The 27,133-nt window shown below is 40.3% G+C and overlaps 1 protein-coding gene across 1 annotated transcript in view; it reads right to left on the bottom strand.

Annotated features, from left to right (window-relative positions):
* Positions 1-13,961: 13,961 nt before the first annotated feature.
* The window catches only part of dbp (D site of albumin promoter (albumin D-box) binding protein), a 42,084-nt gene continuing 28,912 nt past the window's right edge, over positions 13,962-27,133 (bottom strand). The window contains exons 3-4 of the mRNA XM_002938278.5: positions 23,652-23,872; positions 13,962-22,060 (exon numbers count right to left, since the gene is read on the bottom strand). Coding sequence (XP_002938324.1) covers positions 21,845-22,060; positions 23,652-23,872 — 437 coding nt within the window. The 3' untranslated portion in view covers positions 13,962-21,844. The remainder of the gene's footprint in view (positions 22,061-23,651; positions 23,873-27,133) is intronic.

Consider the following 27,133-nt stretch of genomic DNA (forward strand, 5'->3'; position numbering starts at 1 on the left):
AGTGCCCCAACCCTAGTACATTGGTATCCAGCAGGGCCCCCCCCTAGTACATTGGTAGCCAGCAGTGCCCCCACCCAGTACATTGGTAGCCAGCAGTGCCCAAACCCTAGTACATTGGTAGCCAGCAGTGCCCAAACCCTAGTACATTGGTAGCCAGCAGTGCCCAAACCCTAGTACATTGGTATCCAGCACAGCACAGCCCCCCTTGTCGTGTGCGGCTCCTCCGTTCACTATAGCACTGCACTTCTGAATGCCGACAGACGCCAGGTCCTTTTATAAGGATCACCCACTGACCACCAATGACAGGGCCCGGAATTGATTTAAGGGGGCCCGAGCTACTAAGAAAACTGTAGCACCGCCGGGCCCCCTTTTAAAGTTAGAATCGTCCGGGCCCGAGACAACTGTGCCCCCCTGATGGCGGCCCTGATATTGATAGGCCAAACCAGTATAACACTCTGGTTTTGGGCCAGCATGTGTGCCACCACTACTGTCAGTGCATTGGCTGAAGTAAAGATGAGCAACAGCACCACTTCCTTTGCTGGAGTTCCTTTCCTTACACAAAAAATATAATAATATTTTAGCCAATGGGCCCATTGGGCAGATACGTAAGTACAGGTGGTCATACATGGGCAAATTTAAGTCGATTCATCCCATTCCAAATGAGCTGGCAGCTTATCTGCCCATGTATGGGGCCCTCAAATGAGCCTGTCTGAGTGATAAATGGCTGAAAATTGGCCAGATATTAATCAGGCAGGTTTAAAAATCCCATAGAGTAAAGATTGTATCTGTTTATTGATGGCAGGCCCAGACTGGCAATATGTGGATTCTGGCAAATGCCAGAGGGGCTGCTTTAAGATGCCATAGACAGTCACTATTTATTGGGCTGGTGGGGGGGGGGGGGTTTGGGCCTCTCTGTACTTGTATTTTAAAAAGGCCCTGGCATGATTGATGCAGTTATAGCACCAACAGCCTGCATTCTGTGGGACCAAGTGATCGAATCAGCCTAATATTGTTCCACAAAATGGGCATATGGAGGTAAGTTCTGCTCATTTGGGGACCTTGCCAAACAAGCGGATGTTCTATTGTATGACCTCCAGAATTGTTATACAGTATAGTATGCCCTTTGTACTAATAGCTTCTCCCAATAGCCAAGGGTCTTGTGGTGCCTTGGGTCTCAGTGCAACTCCCTTCTCACTATACCCGAAACTGGCCCTGGATGAGAACAGTGTTTAAAAAAAAAAAAAAAAAAAAAAAAAGAAAGGTCAAGGAGCATGACCCTAATCTGTGTTAGAACTAATATTAAATCAAATTAAAAACATGTTTACTCAGCTTGATTTCCACTCTCAGTGCATCTCTAGAAACGCTGGGAAGCCTAATTCCAGGCATATTTGTCTTGAGCGTCTACTGGAAACACCTGTTTCCTTTGGCAGAGGGAAATGAACGGATTCTTTTGATAATATCTAGACATTTTTGGAGCCTAAGTTAGCTTCTATTTTCTCCCCCCACACCAAAGTCTGCATTCTTCATTACATTTTTCTTTAATTTGTAAGAACAAGTCACTGGACAAAAATATGGGTGCCCGGATCTGCATAACTACACCAGAACCCGCTGTTTGTTCTAGAAGAGCCATTTTTGTAATGGCATCCAGCAAGCTGAGAAAAGAAAACACTGAAACACAATTTCCATGGATGACACATTTCCACGTATGAAAGTTTCATTATTGTGTTCTATCCAGGGAAAAATAGCAGCTTCAGGATGCCATGTCTGGTGCCCCCCCCCCCCCCATTTGTTTTTTCATGACTGCATTGCTTTTACTGTAGTAAAGGGGCAGTTGAAAGTAATTTTTAAAATGACGTAGACATTGATATCCTAAAACAATTTGCAATTCATCTTCATTTTTTATGTTTTTTCAGTTATTTAGCTTTTTGTTCCATTTGGTATTTTAGCAGCTATCTGGTTGTTAGAGTCATATTTACCCTAGCAGCCAGGCAGTGGTTAGTAGTAGTGAATAGTAGAGCGCCTGCATAGATAAATAAGTAATAAACAGTAGGGAAGCACTGAATCCAGGATTCTGCCTTTTTTGTCAGGATTCGGATTTGCCCAAATCCACACTCTTAGCCAAACCGTATCCAAATCCTTAAAATCACATGACTCTTTGTCATGTAAACACTGAAGTTAAAGATTTTTCAGTGCGTGTCAGTGTTTAACCCTTTCGTAGCCTAATTTGCATATCTCTCACAAAGCATTTGGGGTTTGGGCGAATCCAAAAAAAGTGGATGTGATGCATCCCTAATAAAAAGTAACAATAATAATAACATTGTAGCCTTACAGAGCAATAGTGTTTGCTGGGGTTACTGACCCCTATTTTATAGCTGGAAAGAGGCAGAAGAGAAAGGCAAATTAATAGGGCATTCTATAACATACAAAAAGTTAACGTAAAAGTGAACTGGCCCTTTAAGTGGGAAAGACTCCATGGGGCTGATTCACAAACAAAGGTGCTAAATTGCACAAGTGCAGTTGCCAAGTATAAAGTACAGGGCACACGTGCAAAGGTACCCAGAATTTTTTTGAGACGTGACAAATTTTTCCAACGTGAATCTGCCAACAGCAAAACGTGGACATTTGCCACGAATCCACTCCCGGCGAATTATTTCACCCATAACTACAGACTACTATTCCTAATGCTCAGGTCACCATTGCACTGGAAATGACACAATTTCTCCCCCACTAATGCCAGCCAAATGTAATACTACTCGGTGAGTTTGCCAGTGCAGATACTGTATATACTCGAGTATAAGCCGATCCGAATATAAGCCGAGGTACCTAATTTCACCTAAAAAAACTGGAAAAACTTATTGCCTCGATAATAAGCCTAGGGTGGGAAATGCAGCAGCTACTGCTAAGTTTCATCAAAATAAATACCAATAAAATTACATTAAATGAGGCATCAGTGGGGTATATGTTTTTAACTATTTATTTCAAATAAAAACTGTAAACTAGCTCTGTAAGTGGAGGGTCAACAAAAACAAATGTTTTATCAACAATGATACCTTAAGTGTACTCAATCAGCAACCAGGCTAAAACACAAAGAGTTAAAATCCTTCAAAACTATATATTGTTTATATAGAATATAAAGTGCAATGCCTAGTGCAGAATGGGACAGGTGAGGATGGTAGATAAAGATGAATTTGGGAGCGGGCCAGGGCACTGGAGGGTCTGGTTGCGGGTGGCCTAATTTGCACAAAAAGGACAGAGGGTGCTAGTCTGGGGGGACCCATGGCACCTGACTCGAGTATAAGCTGAGGGTGACTTTTTCAGCACAATTTTTATAAAATGATGTTGCATAATGACAGCACCATTCTGTGGCACTGTGTATCCAGTTTAATTAAGGAACCCTGTCATCCCATTAAACTTTCTATTGCTGCCTTGAATTCATTGTTCAACTGAGATGCCCTGATAAAATGTCACTTTTTTCCCTTTCTTACATAGGGCAGTGAATTTCCTAATGCTCACAGGGCCGTGTCTTCTTCCCTTCAGGATCTTCCCTGTCATGATTTTATGACTCAGCAGCTATCGGTATAACAGGCCACTTTCTTTCCTATAGGGCGACTGCACATAGAACATTCACCACTAAGGGGGGCATTTACTATTTACTAACATTGTTTTGTTTTTTTTTTACAAGTTTTTATTTGCGCTAAAACTCATATTTTTTCAAGGTCATGTAGAAGTCAGTGGCAACTGTTCTTTATCAACTGGATAATCTTTCTTTGCTTCATGGTTTTAGAGGGTTTCAGGGTTTTTTTTTGACACTTCTTGACTTTTCTTGTTTTTTGGGGTTTTTTTCTTTCGTTTGTGCTTTTATTTTTTTTAAAAGACTTTTTATAAATCCCTTGCCATTTGTGGTTTAAGAGAAAGTAGGTTTAATAAAATGGGCCTCTTGGGACCGCGCTTACATCTCTGCTACTGCTGGCGACTAATCTTCCTGAAATGCTTTTCCATCGGCAATAAAGTGAATCACCAGTGGAAAGGCAAATGCATCGCTTCATTTTACAAAGTCGCCCAAAGTTTCCTCCTGCAGGAGGAATAGTAGCAATTTATTCAAAAGATAGTTGCGATTCATTTAAGAAAAAAAAAAACACATGACACATAAATCAGAAGCAAACGCTGTGAGTTTCTATAGAAGTCAGTGGAGTTTGCCTCAAGCAACTATATTTTTTTCTCCAGGTTGAAACAACATTTTCATTTGTGTGTGACAAAACAGAACCGTGTCTATTTGTTTTTTTTAGAATAAAAAAAGCAGTTGCAAGAATTACTGGGTACATCTTTGGTCCTATAGAGTCTAAATCCTGAGGATGTTTGCTTCCTTAAAGGGGAACTTCAGCTTATGAACCAAAATTTGTTAGAGCTCCACACAACACAAAAACCCTTAATACAAGGTGAATTGCAAGAAATGCAAGGTGAGTACAGGTGCTTAAGGAGACCCATGGGCGCACATAAAACACCTATAGCGAAGGGGGCCACATTAATGTATATGGGTGGAGAGAGATGGTGTGATTAAAGCTGGCCATACATGACCATTAGTCTTTGGAGACAATAAAGGTGGGGCCCATGGAGCACTTTACTCCTCTTGCTGAGAATGTTGAAACATAGTGTATCAATAGCCTCTTATTTTCTTCAGGGCTTTCAGCAGTTACGTTGTCCCTTTCTCATGGCTTCAGAGCATATAAATAGGATTTGGATCTACGCAGAATAAAGCTATTGTGACAGAACAACAGGGATTCTTTTGCTAATGCCATACCAGGCAACAGTCCAGCAGCAATTAACCCTATGAGAGAAACCAATAAAAAAAGTATGGAATACTGACACATTTATATAAACAGGATTTAATCCACTGGCCAGGACTTCCTGGCGATGATGGATTTTTTTCTTTTTCAAAGGCCCAGTTTTTAGCAGTACAATCTCCCAGATTTCCTGACTGGTTCACTGGAAATACTTATAAATTTGGGGTTCTATGCACTTCTTTCGGGTTAAAAGGCAGCACTCCTTCGTGAGTTGGGGCTAAAAGAGAGCACATTATCCATTTTGCCCTAGTTCTTTCATACTGGTCATGGAATTCCAAACTGAATCCTAATATCATTATATTTTACAATAGGGGGTACATTATATATAATGCACTATTTATAATTCACTGGATGTGTTGGTGGAGGGAGTCAAAGGTATAAAAACATTTTCTGCCATTATCTTTTTGCAAAGAAAGCAGCTATGCAATCCTGCCCACAGAACAAGCCCAGATCACACATTAACTGCTTGTCATCAGTATTAATGCTGAGAATCCATTTTTGCCATAATATCAAGTCATGTGGGTTAAAAGCCGAAGTAGCCGAAGAGAAAAGATGAAGAGCCGACTGCCCACATATTACACAGTTCTTCATGTTTTTTTACTTCCCCTCTTTACTTTCTTTGAATGCAGTGTTCTGGGACGCTAAGGCCTTAGACTTCTGCATTGCTCCATCATTATCCTGGGGGGAGAGCATTTATGGTACTCACCTTTTATCTGTGTTTGACCAATTTTGAATTACATAGTCACATAGTTAAGTTGGGTTAAAAAAAAACTTAAGTCCAAGTTCAACCCCTTTATACAAACCCCAGTGCACCCATCTACAGTATACTGTACACTTACATATATAAACTATATATATACCAGTGCTAATGGTAGATTATAGTATCACAATAGCTTTTGATACAATGCTTGGTCAAGTAATAATCCAAGCCCCTCTTATAGGCATTACCATAATCTGCCATCACAACATCACTAGGAAGGGCATTCCCCAACCTCACTGCCCTCACTGTGAAAACCCCCTATGCTGCTTCAAATGGAAGCTCTGTTCCTCTAGTCCACCAGGGATGTGCTGTTCTCCGACTGTGTTGTACACACAAGTGGAGAAAATTCCATACTCAAATTATATCAGTAGGGGCGGGATGTTCGTATAAAATGCACTAAAATGTTGTTTTTATCTTCCAGTATTTTAAAAATAAGTGAATGTAAAATTGATGAGAGTGCTAGTCTAAGCACTTTTGCAATTTACATTCATTGTTTGTTTTTTTTAGATTCCAAGATATTAAAGGAAATATGTCCTGTTAACATGAATGAATTTTGTTAGAACACCACCCCCTGCTGGTCGGTCCAACCAAAGAGGGCTGGTCTGATGTTTTTCTGGTTAGGAAAAACTTTGGAAACCTAAGGGTTGATTCACTAACGTGCGTTAATTTTTATCGCATGCTTTTTTGCATTAAAAAAAACGCGACAATTAGCGCACGATTCACTACAGTATTATCGCATGAGTTAATTTGCACGCAACCGCATGCGGTAATGTTAACAGAAAATAATACTAACGCATGATTCACAAACACTTAGACGCGCTAAATATCGCATTAGTTTGTGCGAAAATTAACACCTACTTGAGGCAGGCGGTAATTATAGAAAAGTACAGTTGATGAGCTTTTGGCAATAAAATATGGACTTTGCAGTGTTATTTATTCAAGTCTGTGTTGGCCCTAGAGTGATGAAGCCGCCAGTTTGCTGCATATAAATAGTAGCTGCATATAAATAGTAGCATATAAATAGTATCCTCATACAAATAGTAGCATATAAATAGTAGCTGCATATAAATAGTAGCATATAAATAGTAGCCACATACAAATAGTAGCATATAAATAGTAGCATATAAATAGTAGCCGCATATAAAGAGTGCATATAAATAGTAGCCGCATATAAATAGTAGCATATAAATAGTAGCCACATACAAATAGTAGCATATAAATAGTAGCCGCATATAAAGAGTGCATATAAATAGTAGCCGCATATAAAGAGTGCATATAAATAGTAGCCGCATATAAATAGTAGCCGCATATAAATAGTAGCCGTATAAATAGCCGCATATAAATAGTAGCATATAAATAGTAGCATATAAATATTTATATGCAGCATGTGAATTAGCGCAAGCATGCTTATAGTGAATCGTGCGTTAAGTGGCGAAAATTTAGACGCAATAAAATTTTTATCGCATGCTATAAATAGCGCACGTTTTAACGCATGTTAGTGAATCAGCCCTCTAATGTCTTTTCTCAAGTCCTTCCTAACCAGAAGAACATAGGATAAGCCTTTATTCTGACAAGTTCATAACCTTTTTTTATAGGCTTACTTATCCTTTAATTCAGAAATCTGATTTATACTAGGTGTCAGAAAACCAATGTTTAATTCACCTGCGGACCTTCCGAATGTGGATAGAGAATGTTGTGTGAGAATCAGCAGTGCAGACGTGACTCTTGTTAAACAAGCAGGGACATTGTCTCTTTCATCAGATGTCTCCTGTGTGTCAGCAGGCTGGTCACGGGGGGAATATCACGCTTCTTCACCAAAACCAGTTGGTTGATTCTATTGCTGCATAAAAAGAAACGTGGTCCCATAATGATAATTACGGCTGCCGACGATCCTTTCAGTTCTTTACAGACACAGACTATTTGCCCTTTCAGTATCTAATTCTATGTTTGAATTGAATGGATCTGAATTCTTATTAGTCTTCTTGTAGTTTGGCCTCTCCTGTTGATATTATGAAGGGCTGCATTTAGCAATCTGAAAATAACCTTCTTAGCCAGAAGGGATGACTTTGATGTAGTTGGCCAGCTTGAAGTATATTGCAATATATGGATAAACAATCCCTGTTTTGCTTAAAGGTAGCTTGGTAGCTTAATGCACAAAATGTCTTAATGTCCTATATATATATTGATAATCAGTGTTATTATCTATATGTATTTTGTGGTCACAACCTCATTGCACCCCCACCTAATGGTTTAATGTTTAGTGGTTGAGGACAACGTCCCCTTTTTTGTTATATTTCTTACCAGAAGGAAATTTTTTACCAAAATGACAGACACAGCACCTTCAGATAAAAGCCTGTCCGCGTGACTGAAAGCCACCTCTGCTGGTTGCTATACATGCGTCGGTGCTAGTACGTTCTGTAGCTTGGTAGGCATTTAGAATAGTGAAGACGTGAATGTTCCATGCATTAGTGTACCTGGGCTGTAGGGCTTGTGTAGCCAGGTACGTTAAGCCTCTTCAGGAATAAAGGTGGCCATACACGGGCCAATTTCAGCTGCCGATAACAGTCCTTTAGACCGTGTATGGACACAACCGACGGGCCTCCTCGACCAGTGTCTTTCCTGAAATTAATCAGATCTCGACTGGGCAGGTTTGATTTTTCTGTCGGATTGGGGGCTGCATCAGCTTGATGATAGGGTTCCGAACTGACGGCGCTTATGCCCGCTGGTTTAATTCGATCAATTTGCCCTAGGGCCAAACAACTGAATTGGGCCGACATTGCCCACCCGTAGGTGGTCATATTGGGAGAAGATCCACTCGCTTGGTGACCTCACCAAATGAGCAGGTCTTACAGTGTATGGCCACCTTAAGTGCTGTCAGGCCTTTCTTTGTTTAAACAGAAGCCTTGCCAGGTTAAAGGCTAAAGCTGGCCATACATGCACTGATATTATCTTACAAAAAGAGGTTTTGTACAATATTCGGTGCGTATATGGTCGATTGATGCAAAAGCCTTGGATATCGCTCGTCTCGTGGATCAGGTGGGATGGGATCGGGCCTGAAAGATCGTAATTGTAACGTGTATGGCTTTAAATCAATAAGTGTCCTGCTAGAGCCAATGCACCGCTACTTATCTTATTTACACTTTATCTTTACTGGGCCAGGCATGTTCAAGTGTGTGAGCAAATACACCTTACACAATCATAGTTAAATAGATGTAGGTGAAAATGATAAGTGTATCTGCTCCCTGTACCTAGCAGTGTAACTGCCTCTCAGTGGGAGATATCCTCTTGCTGACACTTGTTAAAGGGCCACTATGCTTTTTTTCCTATTTTCACTTCTTTAATGGAAATATTAAGAAGCGAATGCTTCCTTTCTATCTTCTATGAAGGTTTTTTGTTCTCCATACACTTGCCATACTTGCCATAGCTGCCATTGGCTCAGGCCATAAGCATTTACTTAATCCTTCCACAGCCCTCCTATTGTTCAATGTGCATGGCCCAGTGTTTCAGGGGGTGGGGGTCTGACAGTACTAGGGATATATATAGTCACAGCAGGTCTGTAATGCAATACAGCAGTACCAGCAGCAGGACAAGGAAAAAAGCCTAAAGGTTCTACTGCTGGACTAGCAGTGGCACTGGCATTCTCCTGTACCAGGCGCAATTCAGCTGTAACATTATAGGTGTATTTTAATGTAAAGTACTCTAGTAAAGGCTCAAGCTACCACCTATATATTGTGCTAACTAGCAATAACTGTTTTTCAGTGGATTAATCTTTGAGTTGAGTAAATAAAGAGCTGCATAAATAAAGAATACAGAACCCTCCCTTTATGCTTCTGTTAAGTATAACAGCACCCTATCACCTTGCCAAGCCCAGCAGTAGACCACTAAATTACAGCAGAACCAAGAACTTTTAACAGTACATCTGCAACTATGTTGGCCAATGCTAATTTACTGGGCTTGCATAATGTAATAATATATACATATATAAGGGCCCAACCCCAATTCTGTGATTTCAGCAAAAATGTGCATGTTTTTGATCCATTTACAGTAACAAACACATCAATGTTATATCTAGTACAAGGCATTGTAGCCTGATCTACACTCAAGCCATTGTCTGTCTGTGACTTCAAGCCATTGTACTTCTAAGAGGTTTTCCAGGTGAGTTTGTACTTTATATTAGAGCTGTAGCATTCAGGCCAACATATCTAGCAATAGAAAATAATTCATATATTCAGGGTTAAACTGTTGCCCTTCCAAAAAAAACAGATACATTATCAGACCTGTATTTCCTCACTAGAATTATCATATAAACCTGATGGCATCCCTAATACCACCTAGACTCAGCATTCATATGAAACTTTATGCTCATCCAGATGTGTTCTTGCTTGCAGTCCCTCATTATATTCAGAATACTGAATAGACAGATCCAGTTAATCTGTTCAGCTGCGAGAAAGTTGCAGTAAGATGGAAAAAATAGTTTTGGTGATGTCCTGCTGCTATGAGATGATCTGAGGTTGCTTGTGTGTAATATAGAAATAGAGGGATGTGTATACCTTTAATCATCCCCTTGGTGTACTTCCTGGAGCTGCTCTCCCTGTAGGGGTCAAATCTGGCAAAAAATGTTTATTAGCAACTGTCGATTATTTTTTTTAAGGAAATATACCTGCAAGTGTTCTTCCCACAGGATATAATGGTCTGCTCCAGGTGTAGGCAAAAGAAGAGATTATGGCTGGAAATAAATAAAGGGAAAAAATGTAAAGATACAGAGATAAAAGATAAAGAGATAAATGATAAAGAGAAAATGAATTTTAGGTCCTATACAAGCAAACAATTCTTATTTTTTTAATGCTTTCCTTCTTCTGAAGAAAAAAAACCAAAAACTTGTACTTGATTGGAAATAAGCTGTGTAAATTCACGTTGGAGAAAAATAATTCTATTCATTTATCTTTGATGTTAAAATCATTTTTAGCAGCCTTAAGGTTTGGTGATCCAAATTATGGAAAACCCCCAGGTCCCAAGCATTCTGGATAACAGATCCCATAATTGCACTGCAAATAATAGCCTGTATTACTTTCTAAGGGCCAGCAGATGGCACTCAGATCTGGTAGATAGTCCAGCAATTGCTCGGCACTAGGCACGATTCTAACTTTAGTCCATTGTTTGTTTTTTTGTTTTACAAGTCACTGTTATGTGCATGCAGGCAGTTCTGATATAAGCAGTGACAAATCTCTCTCCTTAATAGTTTTTAATGTACTACTGATTTATTGTACAGATATTTTATCCCCTCCACACCATTGAATTAATGTATATTATCAAATCAAACATGTTCATTATGTTCATTTATTCACCCTCCTAGGAAAGATCTCACACAGTGTATATAGGACTGATGGAAGCTTCCAGGACCCAGTACATATTTTGTAAACAAAGCTGCAGCAGGCCAAAGTGATCCTGGTGAGAAGCGTGGCCACACAGTGTCCTTAATGTGTACAATAATATCAATAAATTTCTGTATACTGATCCAGGCCAGGAACTGATGTGGCTCTATGCAGCGGTTTCCCAGGGACTGTGTTTTACTGGCCATAGATATAATTGCAATTTTCTATTTAGGATTTAACCAATGGCACAAACTGCTAAAAAAGTTTTTTTAGATGAAGCAATGCAACATATTCTTATAGAGGCCTATATTATTCAGGGGTATAGTTTTTAATGTCTTTTCATGTAATGACAGGGCCGGATTTCTTTCTGAGGCGCCCCGAGGCCGCCCCTGTAGGTGTCCCCCTCTGTGCATGCGCGAACGCGCCCCCAGTGCGCATGCGCAAACGCTCCTTTAAACTCCCATACGGTGCAGTGAGGGGAGGTCCCGACTGCTCCGTATGGGAGCCAAATTGAAAAATTTTCTTGCGGTGGGGCAGCATGCCGCCCCTAAACTTCTGCCGCCCTAGGCCCGGGTCTTTGTGGCCTCTCCACAAATCCGGGCCTGTGTAATGATATGGTTCGGGCTTGGACTGGGATTCAAAACAGGCCCTGGCATTCCATGTACACAGAGACCCAAACAGCCCCCCACCAGCCCAATAAATAGTGACAATACATTTGCCAGAGTGCACAGACTGCCAATCCGAGTCTGATATGGGTGAGAGAATGGGGATCTATTTTCCTGTTTGTTTATAAAGAGCAGACTCTTCACAGGGCCCTATGCACACACCACTGGTTCTTCAGGGTTTCTAAATGTGCTTATATGACATGCTGTCCATAACCGGACTACACTACTCTTTCTTTAAGCTCGGCACAGAGATGGGCACATTACCAATGCGGTGCCCCTGAGGCACAGAATACATTCAGGCACAGGTATAGAATTAACAGTGTATGTACAATGTGTACACCTCCATCTGCCTTGCACAGAATAGAACTGCATTTAGCATCACACATTTCTGGGTTTTTGGGGATGTAATCCTCCCCCTTTAATCGTAACAATGAAAAATGAAAAAGACAACTATTTATAATTTTGTATATTTTTATTGTTTCTTTACAATTGTAAACAGCTTTAAAAATCTCCATTAAAACAGATTCTGACCAAGAAAACGAAAATAAATGGTAATGAAATACATACATACCAAGTTTCAGGTATTTTTCTGTTTTTTTTTTTCTCTTCTCAAGCATGTCGGGAATATTGATTTTAAAAAAAATAAAATTTTTAGAATACTATCCAGTTTAAAGGGGAGATTTGTTCTCAAAGTACTACAACAGCCAGGCAATGGTGTAGGACACAAAGGTAATATATCCAGAGTACAAAAAAGTAGGAAGATATAGAAGGTACAAAACAAAAGAAATTAACCATCCACCTTTATTCACTTTATTGTGCAAAACCCGTTTATGATCAGTGGATTCACTCTGACAAATCCTGTACAACCACAATCTAAACATCATATGGGGCGGTTGCTCTGTACCAAAAATATACTCTGTAAAAGCACTGTAAAAATGTTTTTAAAGAACGTTTTTCTAAATTTCTTAAACCGTGGCGTCTCTTCATGGTGACAATATTGTATCATGTTTATAAACATCCCTGCTTAGATACAGCCCCCTACATATTTGGCTGCTGGTACATGGCATTAGTAGGCACTACACGGGTGGGCAAGAAGAGGGCTACTTCACTGGTTTATTAGAGAATAATCACATTGATTTGGTATTAACTGATTATTGGAAAACATGCTCTTTGTATTCTCTTCACAGGACAGCGTTATGGATTAAACCTTGTCCCATGAACTCTCCATCATTACTGGTGCTGTGGGACACAAAACAAATTAGCCAGACTGGTTTATAAAAGTGTGCCCACACTTCCAGTTGCAAAGTCACATGTGACACATTAGAGTCTTGGTCTTTAACATGTTTATTCTTTGATTAGTTTTATTGGGAATTTGAGATGACTGCCCTCCACCTGGGACAAGGCTACCATAAAGGAAAACTATACCACCAAACAATGCCTATAAAATATATTGCATAGAACACTGTTCTGTTACTCTAACACTACTTCCTGTAACAATTAGAGCTGCATTATTTCCTGTCAGATGATCTCTGAGGGAGTGCACAGACCATCACAAAATGGTGGCTCAAAGGAAAAGATGTACAAGGGCAATATTTACTGATATATATGTTCTAGTTTGGTAAGATTCTTTAATAGGTCACCTAATATGAATATGAAACTGTCTGTACTCATTCTGGGGGTATAGTTTTCCTTTAAGAATAATTTGCCCACCCCTGTTGTACAATTATGTGTCACCTCCTCTAGAACATTCACCATAATACAATACAAAGATGGAGTAGGAATCCCGTTCCGAGCTGCCACTACTCATTGAGTCTGTTGGGTTCATTTAAAAACACTGAGCAAATTTGACCTGGGCAGTAACCCAAGGCAACTAATCATGGTTTTGATTTTGAGAGCCAGTCACTGATTGGTTGCTATAAATTGCTGACCAAGTGCAAAGTTGCCCAGGGTTTCCATCAATGTTCATGACATCACTATGTTATGGCATCAGGTATGTGCCGAATTGTGTAAATGAATCAATAAAGGCATAACATACCTAGATATGAAAATAAACTGCTTGTTTACTGGATGTTTAGAAACTGAATGAGGTCTGTCCTTTACAATAGGAGGTAACTTATTATGGGTTGCCGAACTAATGAATATTTCAAAATACCGTTAGTGGCACTTGCTTATACTCAGTTTTGCATTTAGTACCAAAATGGTGGAATTGTCTAAAAAGCAAAATGAAATAGAAAATGCCAATTCCAACAATAGGTTATAAATCTATTTTGCTATGTTGAGCTTAACCTTCCCAGAAGAGAAACACACACAATTATCTCAAGTGCAGGTTTTAAAATTCAAGGAGATTTTTTGTTTTTTATTTTAGTAAATAGCATATAGACCACATGTGACAAAATGTTTAGTTTTACAGATTCATTAAAATAGAATTTTCAGATTTACAAAATATTTCCTAAAAACAATCTTTTATTTAAAGACATACAATGTACCCCTACCTGCCAAGTGTCTAGTTTCTCCTGGGGTAGCCCAGGTACCCCAGGGGGTAGAGTAGGATTATCATGCATTGGGCATGGCCCTGAGTAGATCTGAGATTTGTGCCAAATTTGGGGCCATTAGCGGGTATGTGTGGCCTAATCATATTGAAGGGAGAGCCAAGATAAGAGATTTGGTATTTTTTCTAACACAATAAAGTGTAGTTTCTGTATTTGGATCCTGTACATATACATGTGTGCTGTTATGGCATGTGAGAGATTATAGTAAATAAATCTTGTCTCCCAAAGGTCATTTGCTATGGGAAAAATCCTTATTTTACAAACTAGATACAAATTTTGCATTTAAAAATGGAACATATTTACAAAATGTGTACACAGATACCAAGGCCAGACCAGACGACTCAGATAACCATGTTTATAGCCACTGGGCATCAGGTGCCATTAAAGGGTAAGTTACTAACATCAGTGATATAACATATTTCTCTATCTTAGGCAGTTTGCAACAGTCTGTCCTGATTTGCTTTGTGACCAACTTTCCTTCTGTACAAAAATAGAACATTTCTAGATAAGCTGAGCTGATACCGCCCACCCAAAGTGCCACTGAGTGCAAAACTTGCAAAATATATTAATTCTCTTTCCAAAAAAAACTATTATATCTATTTTATATTTTCTTTGTCCTTGTGGAACTACATGGCCTTTGTAACAGGTAAAAGACCTTTCTGAAACCAAAGGGTTTGTAGTGATTGTCATATTTATATGGAAACATACCACAAATTACAGTTTAGCAATCTCAATCCCACCACACCCCTCCCATCAGAGCAGAACCTCCAAATCCCACTTTTAATTATTGCAGTAGATACTGTTTCCCCTATACAGGGGTTGAGAGGGTGTTGGGAAGATTAAACAGGATCCCTAGAGGGGCCCATGCACCCAAACCAATAGATTGTCTGGCAGAGAAGCCAAACCCATGGCTAATTCACAATCCTATGCTCAGGGGACAGAGGATATAGGTAGAAGTAGGAGACAAGGAAACCAATGGCAACTGGTGACGGGTATAATGCAAAGTTTTCCTTAAGAGCAGGCCCTGCCCCAAACCTAGCACCGGGGCCCACTGGTCTTTAGTTATGTCCCTATGTTTTCTCATCAGCACCCGTGTATAACAAGATGGAATGTTGCATAAATCAAGTGAAACCCAATAAGACTGCAGTAACCTATTTTGTATTGTCTCCTGACTGATGTTGTTACTGTATTGTGATATCACAGACAGTAGTTTAAGGGTTAAGGTTACTTTTTCTGAAGTCAATCAGCAATATCCAGGCTTTGACTTGGCACTTTCTGTGGAACAACATCTCCCAGCACCCTCACAAACTCCTCAGATACAGGTAGGACTGGTGCTTTTAAGCCAATGGCAGCTACTAGTTAGCCATACTTCTTCACCGGGTCATTTCATGATTGTCTAAGGTACAGGAGTCCAACCTACCCCTGATTTTGTATGACATCATCAGTTTAATTGAATCTGGCCCTTAAACACACTATGTAATAAAATAATCATCCCGCTACATGTTAAAAGTTGTACAGCATATAGACAGAGTTCTCCCTGTGGTGTCAGTGGTTCTAGATCACTACTAGTTGAGGGCTGCGGGTAATAATGTGTTCTAAGCATATTTCTGACTGCTTAGGATTTCAGAATACACACCACACAATAAATAAAGAATAAAAGCCTGCGCTGAAGAGTTCCATGCAACATATTTTACCATAGACAGGTAAAGATAAACTTACATGCCAGCCAAATGAGGACACAGAGTTGCCACCATCCTCTCAGGCCAGCAAGTCATTTGAATTATTTGCATGCCGGCAGTTGGGCACAAGTATTCCAGTTCAGTTTTTAAGCACCCCCTTTAAATAACTAAATCTGGCCAGCTGGTCAGTCCCATAAACTTGAGACTTTTCCAGGGAAAAAAACTTTCCTTTGGCAGAGTAAAAACAGGCCCCTGGAAATCAGGCCCTACTGCCAACTCTAAGCAATAGCAAGAGTAACAAGATCTAGGTGTAACCTTTATTGCTTACAAATATAAGTTCTGGACCATAAAATAAATATATTTATATATCTTTCTATACTATATAATATATATTTTCTTTTTCTCTACATATATATTTTCTTGTGCTGAATATAACCATATTTTGGCAGCTTTTGGAAAAAAAAGGAGAAAAACATATATATTTAGAGATACCATAACACATTCATTCAGTTCCTAGCATTTCCCACCAGCCTATCTAGCAGAGGGCTTTTGGGTATTGTAGTTCTACAATAGGTTGTCTATTTCTGCTGCAAAGTATTGCCTGATCCAACATTACAAGCCGGGCAAGATAACAGAATACTGAGTAGTGGCAGAATGAGACTAAGGAGGCTGCAGTGCAGCTATACTGGTTGCTATGTGATACTGCACTGGAGCAAATTTGCACCTATGTTTAAATGCCAAGTTATACCTTCATGTAAAGTTTACTGAATGTCAAGTAGGTGCTGAAAGCATCCTCTACCAGTTTTTAGAGTTTGGGCATAGGGAAACTGCTAGCAACAAAAATTAGACATTCGGGGGACCTCTTGCCGTTGCTGAATTGCAACTCAACAAAAGCTGGAGGGTTGTAGGTTGGACATTGATTTGTATGAGTTTTCCTATCAGCCGTCCCTGTCAGCTGGGGTCACCTCTTCTTTTTTGTGTTACCGAAGGCATGGGGCTAATGGAATAGTCGGTCTGGAAGTTTTTGGTGGGTGGCTTTATTTGGACATATTTTGATAACAGAATGCTGAGAGGGTCTCATGGCCAACCTGCAGCACTCCAGCTGTTACTATCTCCACCTTCATTTTAATGCTAAAGTGGCTGAACCTTTTGCCACATTACTTAAGACTTATACACAGGAGACACTTTAATGTGAAGAGACAGGCAGGACAGCTGTGAATGTTTTTGGGCTCTCATACAGGGTCAGACTAGGCTGCTGTAGTACCAAAGGATCTCCCAGCCAAGGACAACTACCATTAGCCCCTTCTTAACTGCACCATAGTTCTATATGACACCAATCACACTTAGCACGGTCTACATCTAATTATCATGAGAGTGGGTCCTCAATATCAAGCTCTTAGTGGGCCCTAGGAGGCCCAGTCCCACACTGTGCTTACACCTGCACCTCCCAACTTTCTCTGTATTCAAGTGAATGGGATCTCAGGGAGATGCAGGTGACTGCATTTTAGCCTTGGCTTTCTGCCCATATATGATGCATTAAGGCACCCATGAGTATCAGTTGTGGCAGATCACTGACCTGCACCCCTTACACAAAAATAAAATTACACTTGCCTTTTGCCCTGCAGTTAAAGAGTTATTTTATCCTTTATTTATATAGTGCCAACCTATTCTGCAGTTCTTTGCAGAGATTATCCATCTTTCACATCAGTCCTTGACCCAGAGGCACTTACAATCTAAGGTCCCTATCACATTCACACACACACTATGGGCAGATTTATTATGAGCCAATTAACCAGCCTGTATGCTGAAACCCATGGGGAGGATATACAAACTCCTTGCAAACAGTGCCTTGCCTGGAATTGAACCTAGGACCCCAGCAAAGCAAGGCAGCAATGCTAATCAATGTGTGAAATAATGCTAAAATATCTGGTTTGAAACAGGGATTCCATGCTCATAATGATTATTCATTGAAAGCGACTCCCGGTTTAAATAGTGAAAACATGGTAAATTTGTCCAGTGGTGATTAAATGACTGTGTCAAGTGACACCTTGTGGCCAAATACATATTAAAAAGTGCATTTAGTGTAACCTGTTAGTGTTCAGTGAGTCCAACTGCATTAAAGTGCTACATGCAAAACAGGTTTCTCTGTAGGGTGACAGATCTATACAGATAGAAACATGATTAAGACAATGGGCCATTTAAATTATACAAAATAAAAAGCCTAAGCTATAGATTCTTGGCTGTAAAAGGTTAAAATCACAGACCGTATTCTTCCTCATTTGCCATTTCAGTTAGTGCAAGAAGTACAGCCATACACAACTTTCATTGCAGGCCACATTTTAGGTACCAGATGAGAGAGAAACAGAGTGACCTATTAGATAGTAGAATAAAACAAGATCTGCCAATAAACTACATGGATGCGCAGACATGACACCATCACATGATGTCATTGCATATGGTTTCAATGCAATATGATCCAATCACATTGCATTTGATTGGCTACCTAAAACCTATAATGGCTTAATGCAATACCTAATGTATATGCATTCTGCATGGCTGCACTGAAACCAGTAAAGACTGCATCTGGATGAAACTCTAGCTATTCAAGACGTGGATTTTTTTGGGGCATATTTACTATAGTGAGTAAGCCAACCTCACCAGTGATGTTGCCTATAGCAACCAATCAGCACTTAGATTTAAATGGTTACTTACAAGTTAGAAAACAAAAGCAAAGATCTAATCTGATCACCAGTTAAATTGGCTTACACATTATAATAAATATTCCCCTATATGTGCCCAGTTTTACATGGGCGAGGTGGCAGTGCCAGATGAGACTGCCTGGCTCAGACCAAACTTGCTAAAAATACCACTCTGCACAAGACCTTCAATTTTCAGTAAATTGTCTGATTTGAAGAAAACGTAGAAGCAGCAACTAACTGGACATGTCAAGGCTCCAGGGGCTATTTATTTCCTAACTGGAATCCACTAAGCCACAAATAGGGGTGCATGCAACAAATACCTTTAGCTGCTACACTACCTCTTGGGAAAGTCAGATGCTGGCACCTCCATCTGTAGAGCTTCGGCACTAGCACCAGGGACACAAGGCACCTTGCAAACGTATAGAAATATATATTCTCTTTAGAGTACACAGGAGATGAGAGTTAAAGAAATAGCTACATCATAGTTCTCCTTTCAGCAAGCACACAGGGGTTGGGGGTTCACAAAAGTGAAGTTCGCTGAAAAGTGGATCTAAAATGTTCATCTATGCCATAAAATAAACTAATGCCAAAGTCTTTACTTAATGACACTATTGTCAATAACCACACAATTCATTACAGAACCTGGTATTGGTGCTTATGTTATCATATTCACTGTTTAATAAGGATATGTACCCAAGGCTAACATGACTTGATCTAGTGGCATTCTCTGTCTACCGGCTGGTGAAGCTAATACCTGCCAGATGTGGGTACAAATCCCCCACAATATAACTGCTCTGCATCTTGCTTCTCAGACAGGGATAAGTCTAAATTTGAAGGCCCTGTACAATTCAGAAATGTTAAAAATAATGTAAAATTGAAACCACATATTCTGAGCAGCCCTAAAACCCGTAATTTTCCAGTCTCAGATAATATTACCCCAGCTACTGCCCCAGAGGGGCTGTTACAATGCATTAAGGATTGTTTTTAGCATCTCAGTAGCAGTAGAGGGGATATATATTTATATATATAATGCTCTAACTGTAGCCCTACCGCTGTCGCTGTATTAGGCAAGCTGGAGCGAATGAGCTGCTGAGCATTGATTATTCCAAAGTGCATACTCCATTAAGCAATTCACAATTTATATACATACACCTTTAATTTTCTGAAGTGGATATTCTATAACCTGCTTTGGAATATAAAAATGGAATCATACTTTACAATTCTGTATACCCTGCATGTTTACAAAGTAACACATACATAAGCCCCATTGAGTGGCAACTGTGTATGTGCAGAATGAATAAATCTGCACAGTAATATCCCCCCCCCCGCCACACGTAAGAGGTTCCTTCCAATTTCACCATATGTATAAGAGCTTATCTTCTACTTATAAATTCAGCTTCCATTCCCATAAATACCTATACGGTCGACCTAGAATTGCCACCTCACCCCCACATGAAACTCCTATGTTGAATGGCTAATTAGCAATTATTTTAGATCCATATTGAACAGCTGCACAACCAGTGGAATCTGTAACATAAATCTAAATCCCAAACTGAGAGGTTAGTAATCTTCATAGGGCTCAGAGTAAAGGATAGGAGCCCAGCCTGGGGGTTAGATTAATGATGTGTTCTGATTTGCTGCCATGGATACTTCAGTAGGGGGACATACTAATATCTTTGTCATTATGGGCCCGATTGAATAATGGGCAACAAAGGAAGGTTAGAAGCAAAACTTTGCTTCTTAAGGATGTCAGTTTCATATGTAGATGATTTTAAAGGGGGTGAGGTGGCAAAGGTTATACATCTGCTGTAATACATTCCAATGGACCCAACACAATGGGGCTGATATACAAACATGCTACTGGCAACCCCACCTGTGCAATTCAGCACCCACGTGTGTAGTTCTTCTTGTGGAGAACTGCAAATATCTTGTGGTATTAAGTTTTGAAAGACATGTGGGCAGTGTTTAGTACTCATTTAATATCTACCTAAGTGAATAATCTAGAATGTTCCCTACCAGCCAAAGACAAAATATTTATCTTTCAAATGAAAAAGGGCAGGCTGCAGAGTATGTTGGCCCAACAGTTCTCCTTGAAAGAACTGTGGCAGTAAAAATGCTTGTTAGAAGATAAATATGCAGTTCATATCTAAGAACATCTAGCGAAAAGATAATGAGGGTATCCAGGAGATGGTGCAATCCAGTTGTACATTGTGACCTTAGGAACCAAAGAACACTAATCAAGTTTCTTCTTAATGAATGAAAGCTCTCCATCTAGTTGTAAACCTTTGCTCTCTCAGTGGATTATTTCTAAGCCATCCTTGCTCAGTCAAAAACCATAAGAAAAGATATTTCATTCCTCTATTTCATATTGCTCTGTATAAGGGGAGCGCCATTTGCAAATTTAAAATAGAACTGTAACAGTTGCTTCAGGCTCAGGAAAGGGTGACAAATCACTTGGTTAATGCTTATAAAATAGACTAACCAATTAAATGTTGTAGGTTGCAACCAAGCCCCTTGGGGATGTTTTGGGTTTCCTTAAGAAAGAGGTATAGATTCTGGCCTATATGACATAAAAAATATAAATACAACATTAGCAAATGCTTACACCCCACCCCCGACCTGTTTATCCAAACACTTCAATGAATGCCTTATAAGGTTGATTAATTTCAAATTACAGAATCTCTCTTTTAAATTATCAAAAGATATATATATATATATATATATTTCTGTTTTTCTTTTCTTTTTTTTCAAACAATGATTAGGTGTCTGTACCATTGGGCTGTACCCTCAGCACTTTCGTCCTCAAAACAAAAACACTAAAAGAGAAATCTAAAGAAACAAAATGCTACCAGAGAGTTGTGTGCAAGGAATATTTGATACCAGGTAAAGAACCTTGACGTGCTCGCTGGTGTATTGGTTAGTGCCTGTGTACAATATGGCAGAATCAGCTCTCGGCTTCCTAATTTTCTGTTAAATGTTCTCTTTTCTTCAAGTTGCTGGTGATACCCCATGTAGCAAATTAGTCAACGAAGCACCCTCTTCCTTGGAAAACAGGAAGTCCTGACGGAATGATGAAATTCGGAGGAAGTAAAGCAGAGCAAAGTGCTAATTGTCAGTTGCTTTCCACATGTCCCTCATGCCCTCTGTATATTCTTAAATTGTCAGTGAAAAAAGGGCAACTCTTGGGGGAAACAAAGTATGGGATGGTGGGGGAAGATTCTTGTGAAGTTGTGTTAGTTCGTGCAACCACGTGGTACAGCTACACAATAACTCACATCTTTACAAGGCTCCATGCTGGGACTCGTATTTGGAGAGGATGTTTCGGTAACGGGAGAGTTCTTGGCGGATTTTGGCCACCTCTTGACGCAACACTGAATTCTCTTTCTCCAAGAAGGCAGCCCGCACTGTGATCTGGTTCTCCTTGAGCCGGCGAGCGTCACGAGAGCGCTTGGCAGCCTCATTGTTTTTGTACCTTCTGTTCCAATATTTTTCATCCTGTGGGTTTTATAAGGTTTGAAAGATCAGAACTAGGAGGCATCTAATACAGTAGAACATAAAATGCACAGCTTTCACAAATTATGAAACATAGGTTATTTTACATTTTCAGGATAGTGTCTGAAAGTACAAAAACAGCAGAAAGAACATTGTCTAAATTCCCTGTCCAGCTTTGTTATCAGGCAGTACTTTAAAGGGAGCTGACCATAAAAATGAAAATTTAATATAAGCTAAATCTGACTGAAACAAGAAACTTTCCAAATATAATCAATTAAAAATTCTATCCTGAAATAACAAAGTTAGTCTTCACTCTTCCCCTCTCGCTGTCTCTCTTCATGCAGTAGGTGGAGTCAGGTTTTGACTGACAGTTAGGTTTAATACATCCTTTTGGGGGTTGCACCTCTACCTGGAAGAGGTATTTGAAAATCCAGTTTCTCTACATGCAGGATTTGTGCTGATGTCAGTTATTTTGTATGTGTTGGAGTCAGTTATTTGAGTTAGTGCTAACCCATCTTCTAGGAAAGGGAGCCCCCCTAAAAGATGCATTAGACCAATCTGTCAATCAAAATCTGACACCGGCTACTGCATGAAGAGAGAATGTAGAGAGGCAGGTTGCTGAGAGGGGATAGTGAAGATTATTTTATTTCAGATTTTTATTATATTTAGAAAGTTTCATATTTCCATGAGACAAAGCTTATATTACATTTTAATTTTCAAGATAGTTCCTCTTTAAATAGGGGTCCTGCAAAAAAGTCTTCCCTGCCTTTCAGGTGTACACATCTGACCACCCCCTCTGTGCATTCCCTAATAGATGTTCATGCAGATGCATTTATCACATCCAACACCCAGTACCAGTTCTGTGAATTTGCATCAGTGATGGAATAGGGGGACATTTAGATGAGCACACCCGCAAATTTACAGCAAGGGAGGCACAAGCTGGTATCTTTACTTATTTTTCTGGGTGTAAGGGAGAAAACAGACTGGCTATAATATTGCTTGTACTTACAGTACACTATGCTCCTTTCCTAATCCTGAGTGGGTAAAGCATCCTTGCTTTACCCACTCAGCATTGGCTAATTTAAATGGACACCAGTTCTGTTGCTTTCTCAATAAGTTGTAATTAGAATACTGGCAGGGTGAGAAATATGAACTAGGGTAAGTTCTGACCCACACAAGTCAGGGACTAAGATGCTCTTAAGCTGCAACCTTTAGATCCCTTGAATAAACAGAGGTCATAGCATAGTTCTGGTTACGAACTCTTTGCCAAATCATAGTGAATTTTACATGACAATAAATGACACCTACACATAATTCCCTGTCTAAAGGCATAACAAGTGGCATGTGTTAAATGGTCAGAGGTCTCAGTGATCTGCCAAGCAGCAATGTCCCCGATACGATCAGCGCAGGATAGATCCAGGAGCCAAATGGTAGAAACTACAGTATTGGCACTATGAGTCAGCCCTGTAGATTCTACCTAGCACCTACAGTGTAAAAGGTTTCCTGATTGCTGCACATTTGACATAATAATAGTATCCAATAAATTGTATCTACATTAGATTATGCCCCCTTTTGATCATTTCCCCGGCCTTGCCTTTTGTTCCTCCGGCACTTGAATCTTTCTTGCTTTTTTCATAATTGGCTGCGGTTTTAGCTCTTCTTCAGAAAATCGATGCTTTCTGGGGTCAAAGGTCTCATGTCCAGGCACACTTGACAAAGCGAGATCGGTGGGATCTAGATCAAAGTTCGAAATGACTTCTAAAGACTCTGAGTTCGCAGGGCTTGGGCTGTCTCTGGACCCCGGAGTCATCTGACCTTTGGTGCAAAATAGACTCAGTTAGGAACAATGTACAACAAAGTAACAGTGTTAGAACACACTTTAATTACACTGGTAGGCTTTAGCAGTCTAAAACTGCAAATATGTATACTAGTTTTGTGAATACCCATGAAATTTGCAACCACCCAAATTTCACACTTAGGGGCTGATTTACTAACCCACGAATCCGACCCGAATTGGAAAAGTTCCGACTTGAAAACGAACATTTTGCGACTTTTTCGTATTTGTTGCGATTTTTTCGGCTTCTTTACGAATTTTTCGTTACCAATACGATTTTTGCGTAAAAACGCGAGTTTTTCGTAGCCATTACGAAAGTTGCATAAAAAGTTGCGCTTTTTTCGTAGCGTTAAAACTTACGCGAAAAGTTGCGCCTTTTTCGTAGCGTTACAACTTAAATGGTGCAAAGTTTCGCGTAAGTTTTAACGCTACGAAAAAAGCGCAACTTTTTGCGCAAGTTTTAACGCTACGAAAAATCGCCAGATTTTACGCAACTTTCGTAATGGCTACGAAAAACTCGCGTTTTTACGCAAAAATCGTATTGGTAACAAAAAATTCGTAAAGAAGCCGAAAAAATCGCAAAAAATACAAAAAAATCGCAAAATACCGATCATTACGAAAAAAACGCAATCGGACTCATTTCGACCCGTTCGTGGGTTAGTAAATGTGCCCCTAACTGTCATTCAGGTTAGACCCTTCCCTACTGCCTGCCTCAGTAGGCCATGTGGGAATTCCTAGCCAATGATATGAGGGCACAGGAAATTGTCTGAATTGTGCTTAACAAAATCTAGTTATTTTACAACTACTGTGTGCTACAACCAATTTAAACACTTACCTTACTCCTACAGGAGTTTAATAATCAAAAATAGTGCTGTTTTGATCATTATATGTTTCTGCCATACATGAGACATACAGAGTGATGAAACTACAGAACTATTCTACATTTCTACAAATTCTACATCTTTTATTACTGCAATGAAAAAAATGGGTTACCATGGCAACCTTGCCAATCATATTAATCTTTCACTGGCACAAAACAGACACAATTCCAAGGTTTTTAGAAAGAGCCTCTCTATCCAGAACACAGAGCTAGAGATCATGCGTGTTAATAGTGTCACAAATTAGTTATAAAAAGGGAGTATTTGGCATGGAGCATTCCTAAGGGTAGCAAGCATATTTCTGGGCTGACTTACACTCAAAATGTTGCAATATACTTGGGATACGCAAGTTAGAAAAAGCAATTCAAGTGTGCAAAATCGAAAAGAAGCAGTGAAAATGGACGACAGGTCTATTTTTATTTCCAGCCTCTTCTACTTCAAATTGAGCACTCCCACGCCACAGAACTGGAGAGCTGTATGAGATGAAGCTTCAGTCCTGAATATGGAAATACTGTCACATTCTCTACCACCCACCCTGATCTGCAGCCCACTGCCTCCCTAATATAATATCTACTTGCACTTTGTCTCTCTTATGTCCATTCACTCAGTTAAACTAGAAGTAAACCTTTAGTGCATCTTTATGGTGGTCTAAGCAGTGGCTAATTGTTGGCCCCACAAAACACAAATCTAATCTTGACTTTACAGACATTCCTGCCTAGTAGCAGTGGGGATAATAGCCTCTGGGAAGAGACTGTGGCTGTGGGATAGCAGGTATAGTAGGGAGAGATGGTGCCTATAGTAGCAGTGGGATAATAGCCTCTGGGAAGGGACTGTGGCTGTGGGATAGCAGGTATAGTAGGGAGAGATGGTGCCTATAGTAGCAGTGGGATAATAGCCTCTGGGAAGGGACTGGGGCTGTGGGATAGCAGGTATAGTAGGGAGAGATGGTGCCTATAGTAGCAGTGGGGTAATAGCCTCTGGGAAGGGACTGTGGCTGTGGGATAGCAGGTATAGTAGGGAGAGACGGTGCCTATAGTAGCAGTGGGATAATAGCCTCTGGGAAGGGACTGGGGCTGTGGGATAGCAGGTATAGTGGGGAGAGATGGTGCCTATAGTAGCAGTGGGGATAATAGCCTCTGGGAAGGGACTGTGGCTGTGGGACAGCAGGTATAGTAGGGAGAGATGGTGCCTATAGTAGCAGTTGGGGGATAATAGCCTCTGGGAAGGGACTGTGGCTGTGGGATAGCAGGTATAGTAGGGAGAGATGGTGCCTATAGTAGCAGTGGGGATAATAGCCTATGGGAAGGGACTGTGGCTGTGGGATAGCAGGTATAGTAGGGAGAGATGGTGCCTATAGTAGCAGTGGGGGGATAATAGCCTCTGGGAAGGGACTGTGGCTGTGGGATAGCAGGTATAGTAGGGAGAGATGGTGCCTATAGTAGCAGTGGGATAATAGCCTCTGGGAAGGGACTGTGGCTGTGGGATAGCAGGTATAGAAGGGAGAGATGGTGCCTATAGTAGCAGTGGGATAATAGCCTCTGGGAAGGGACTGTGGCTGTGGGATAGCAGGTATAGTAGGGAGAGATGGTGCCATTAGTACTGATATAATAGCCTCTGGGAAGGGACTGTGGCTGTGGGATAGCAGGTATAGTAGGGAGAGATGGTGCCTATAGTAGCAGTGGGATAATAGCCTCTGGGAAGGGACTGTGGCTGTGGGATAGCAGGTATAGTAGGGAGAGATGGTGCCATTAGTACTGATATAATAGCCTCTGGAAAGGGACTGTGGCTATGCAGAGAATCAAAATGGGACTCTCTTCTGCCTCCCAACCAATCCCACAAGTGTACCTAATTTGTCTAGTGAGCAAATAGCAATAGTAATCCTGCCTTAGGGACCACGTTAATGAGCCGATGCGGACCCCGATCCAATGGAGAATCAAATTTGCTGAATTGGTCTAAAGGGCCCGAAACGGCACTATAACCCAAATGGTAACTATAATGTTGGCTAAATTTATGGCTCTTAAAGTCAGGTAGGTATTGCTGCTGGAAGGCTACTGGCCTATCTAAAGGGACATATTGATGGCCTCCCCAACTGACTGATAACTCATTGACATTTATTCAGATCATGGTGGGTCTACTTGCACCCCCTATGTGTTATCTAATTGTTGGCCCACAGGATCAGCCAATTTGGGCCACCCCTTACTTGACTAAACCAACCAAACCACAAATAATATAGCTTTCTGTGCATGTCCAGTCTAACATGATTAGATTCCGATTTAATTTCCACCACCCCCTCTCACAGTCCATGTTGAATGAATGACCCGTACTATAAATAGGGCAGAAAATGCACTGGAAACACAGGAAGGA

This window comes from Xenopus tropicalis, chromosome 7 (assembly GCF_000004195.4).
Source record: "Xenopus tropicalis strain Nigerian chromosome 7, UCB_Xtro_10.0, whole genome shotgun sequence".
Lineage (NCBI taxonomy): Eukaryota > Metazoa > Chordata > Amphibia > Anura > Pipidae > Xenopus > Xenopus tropicalis.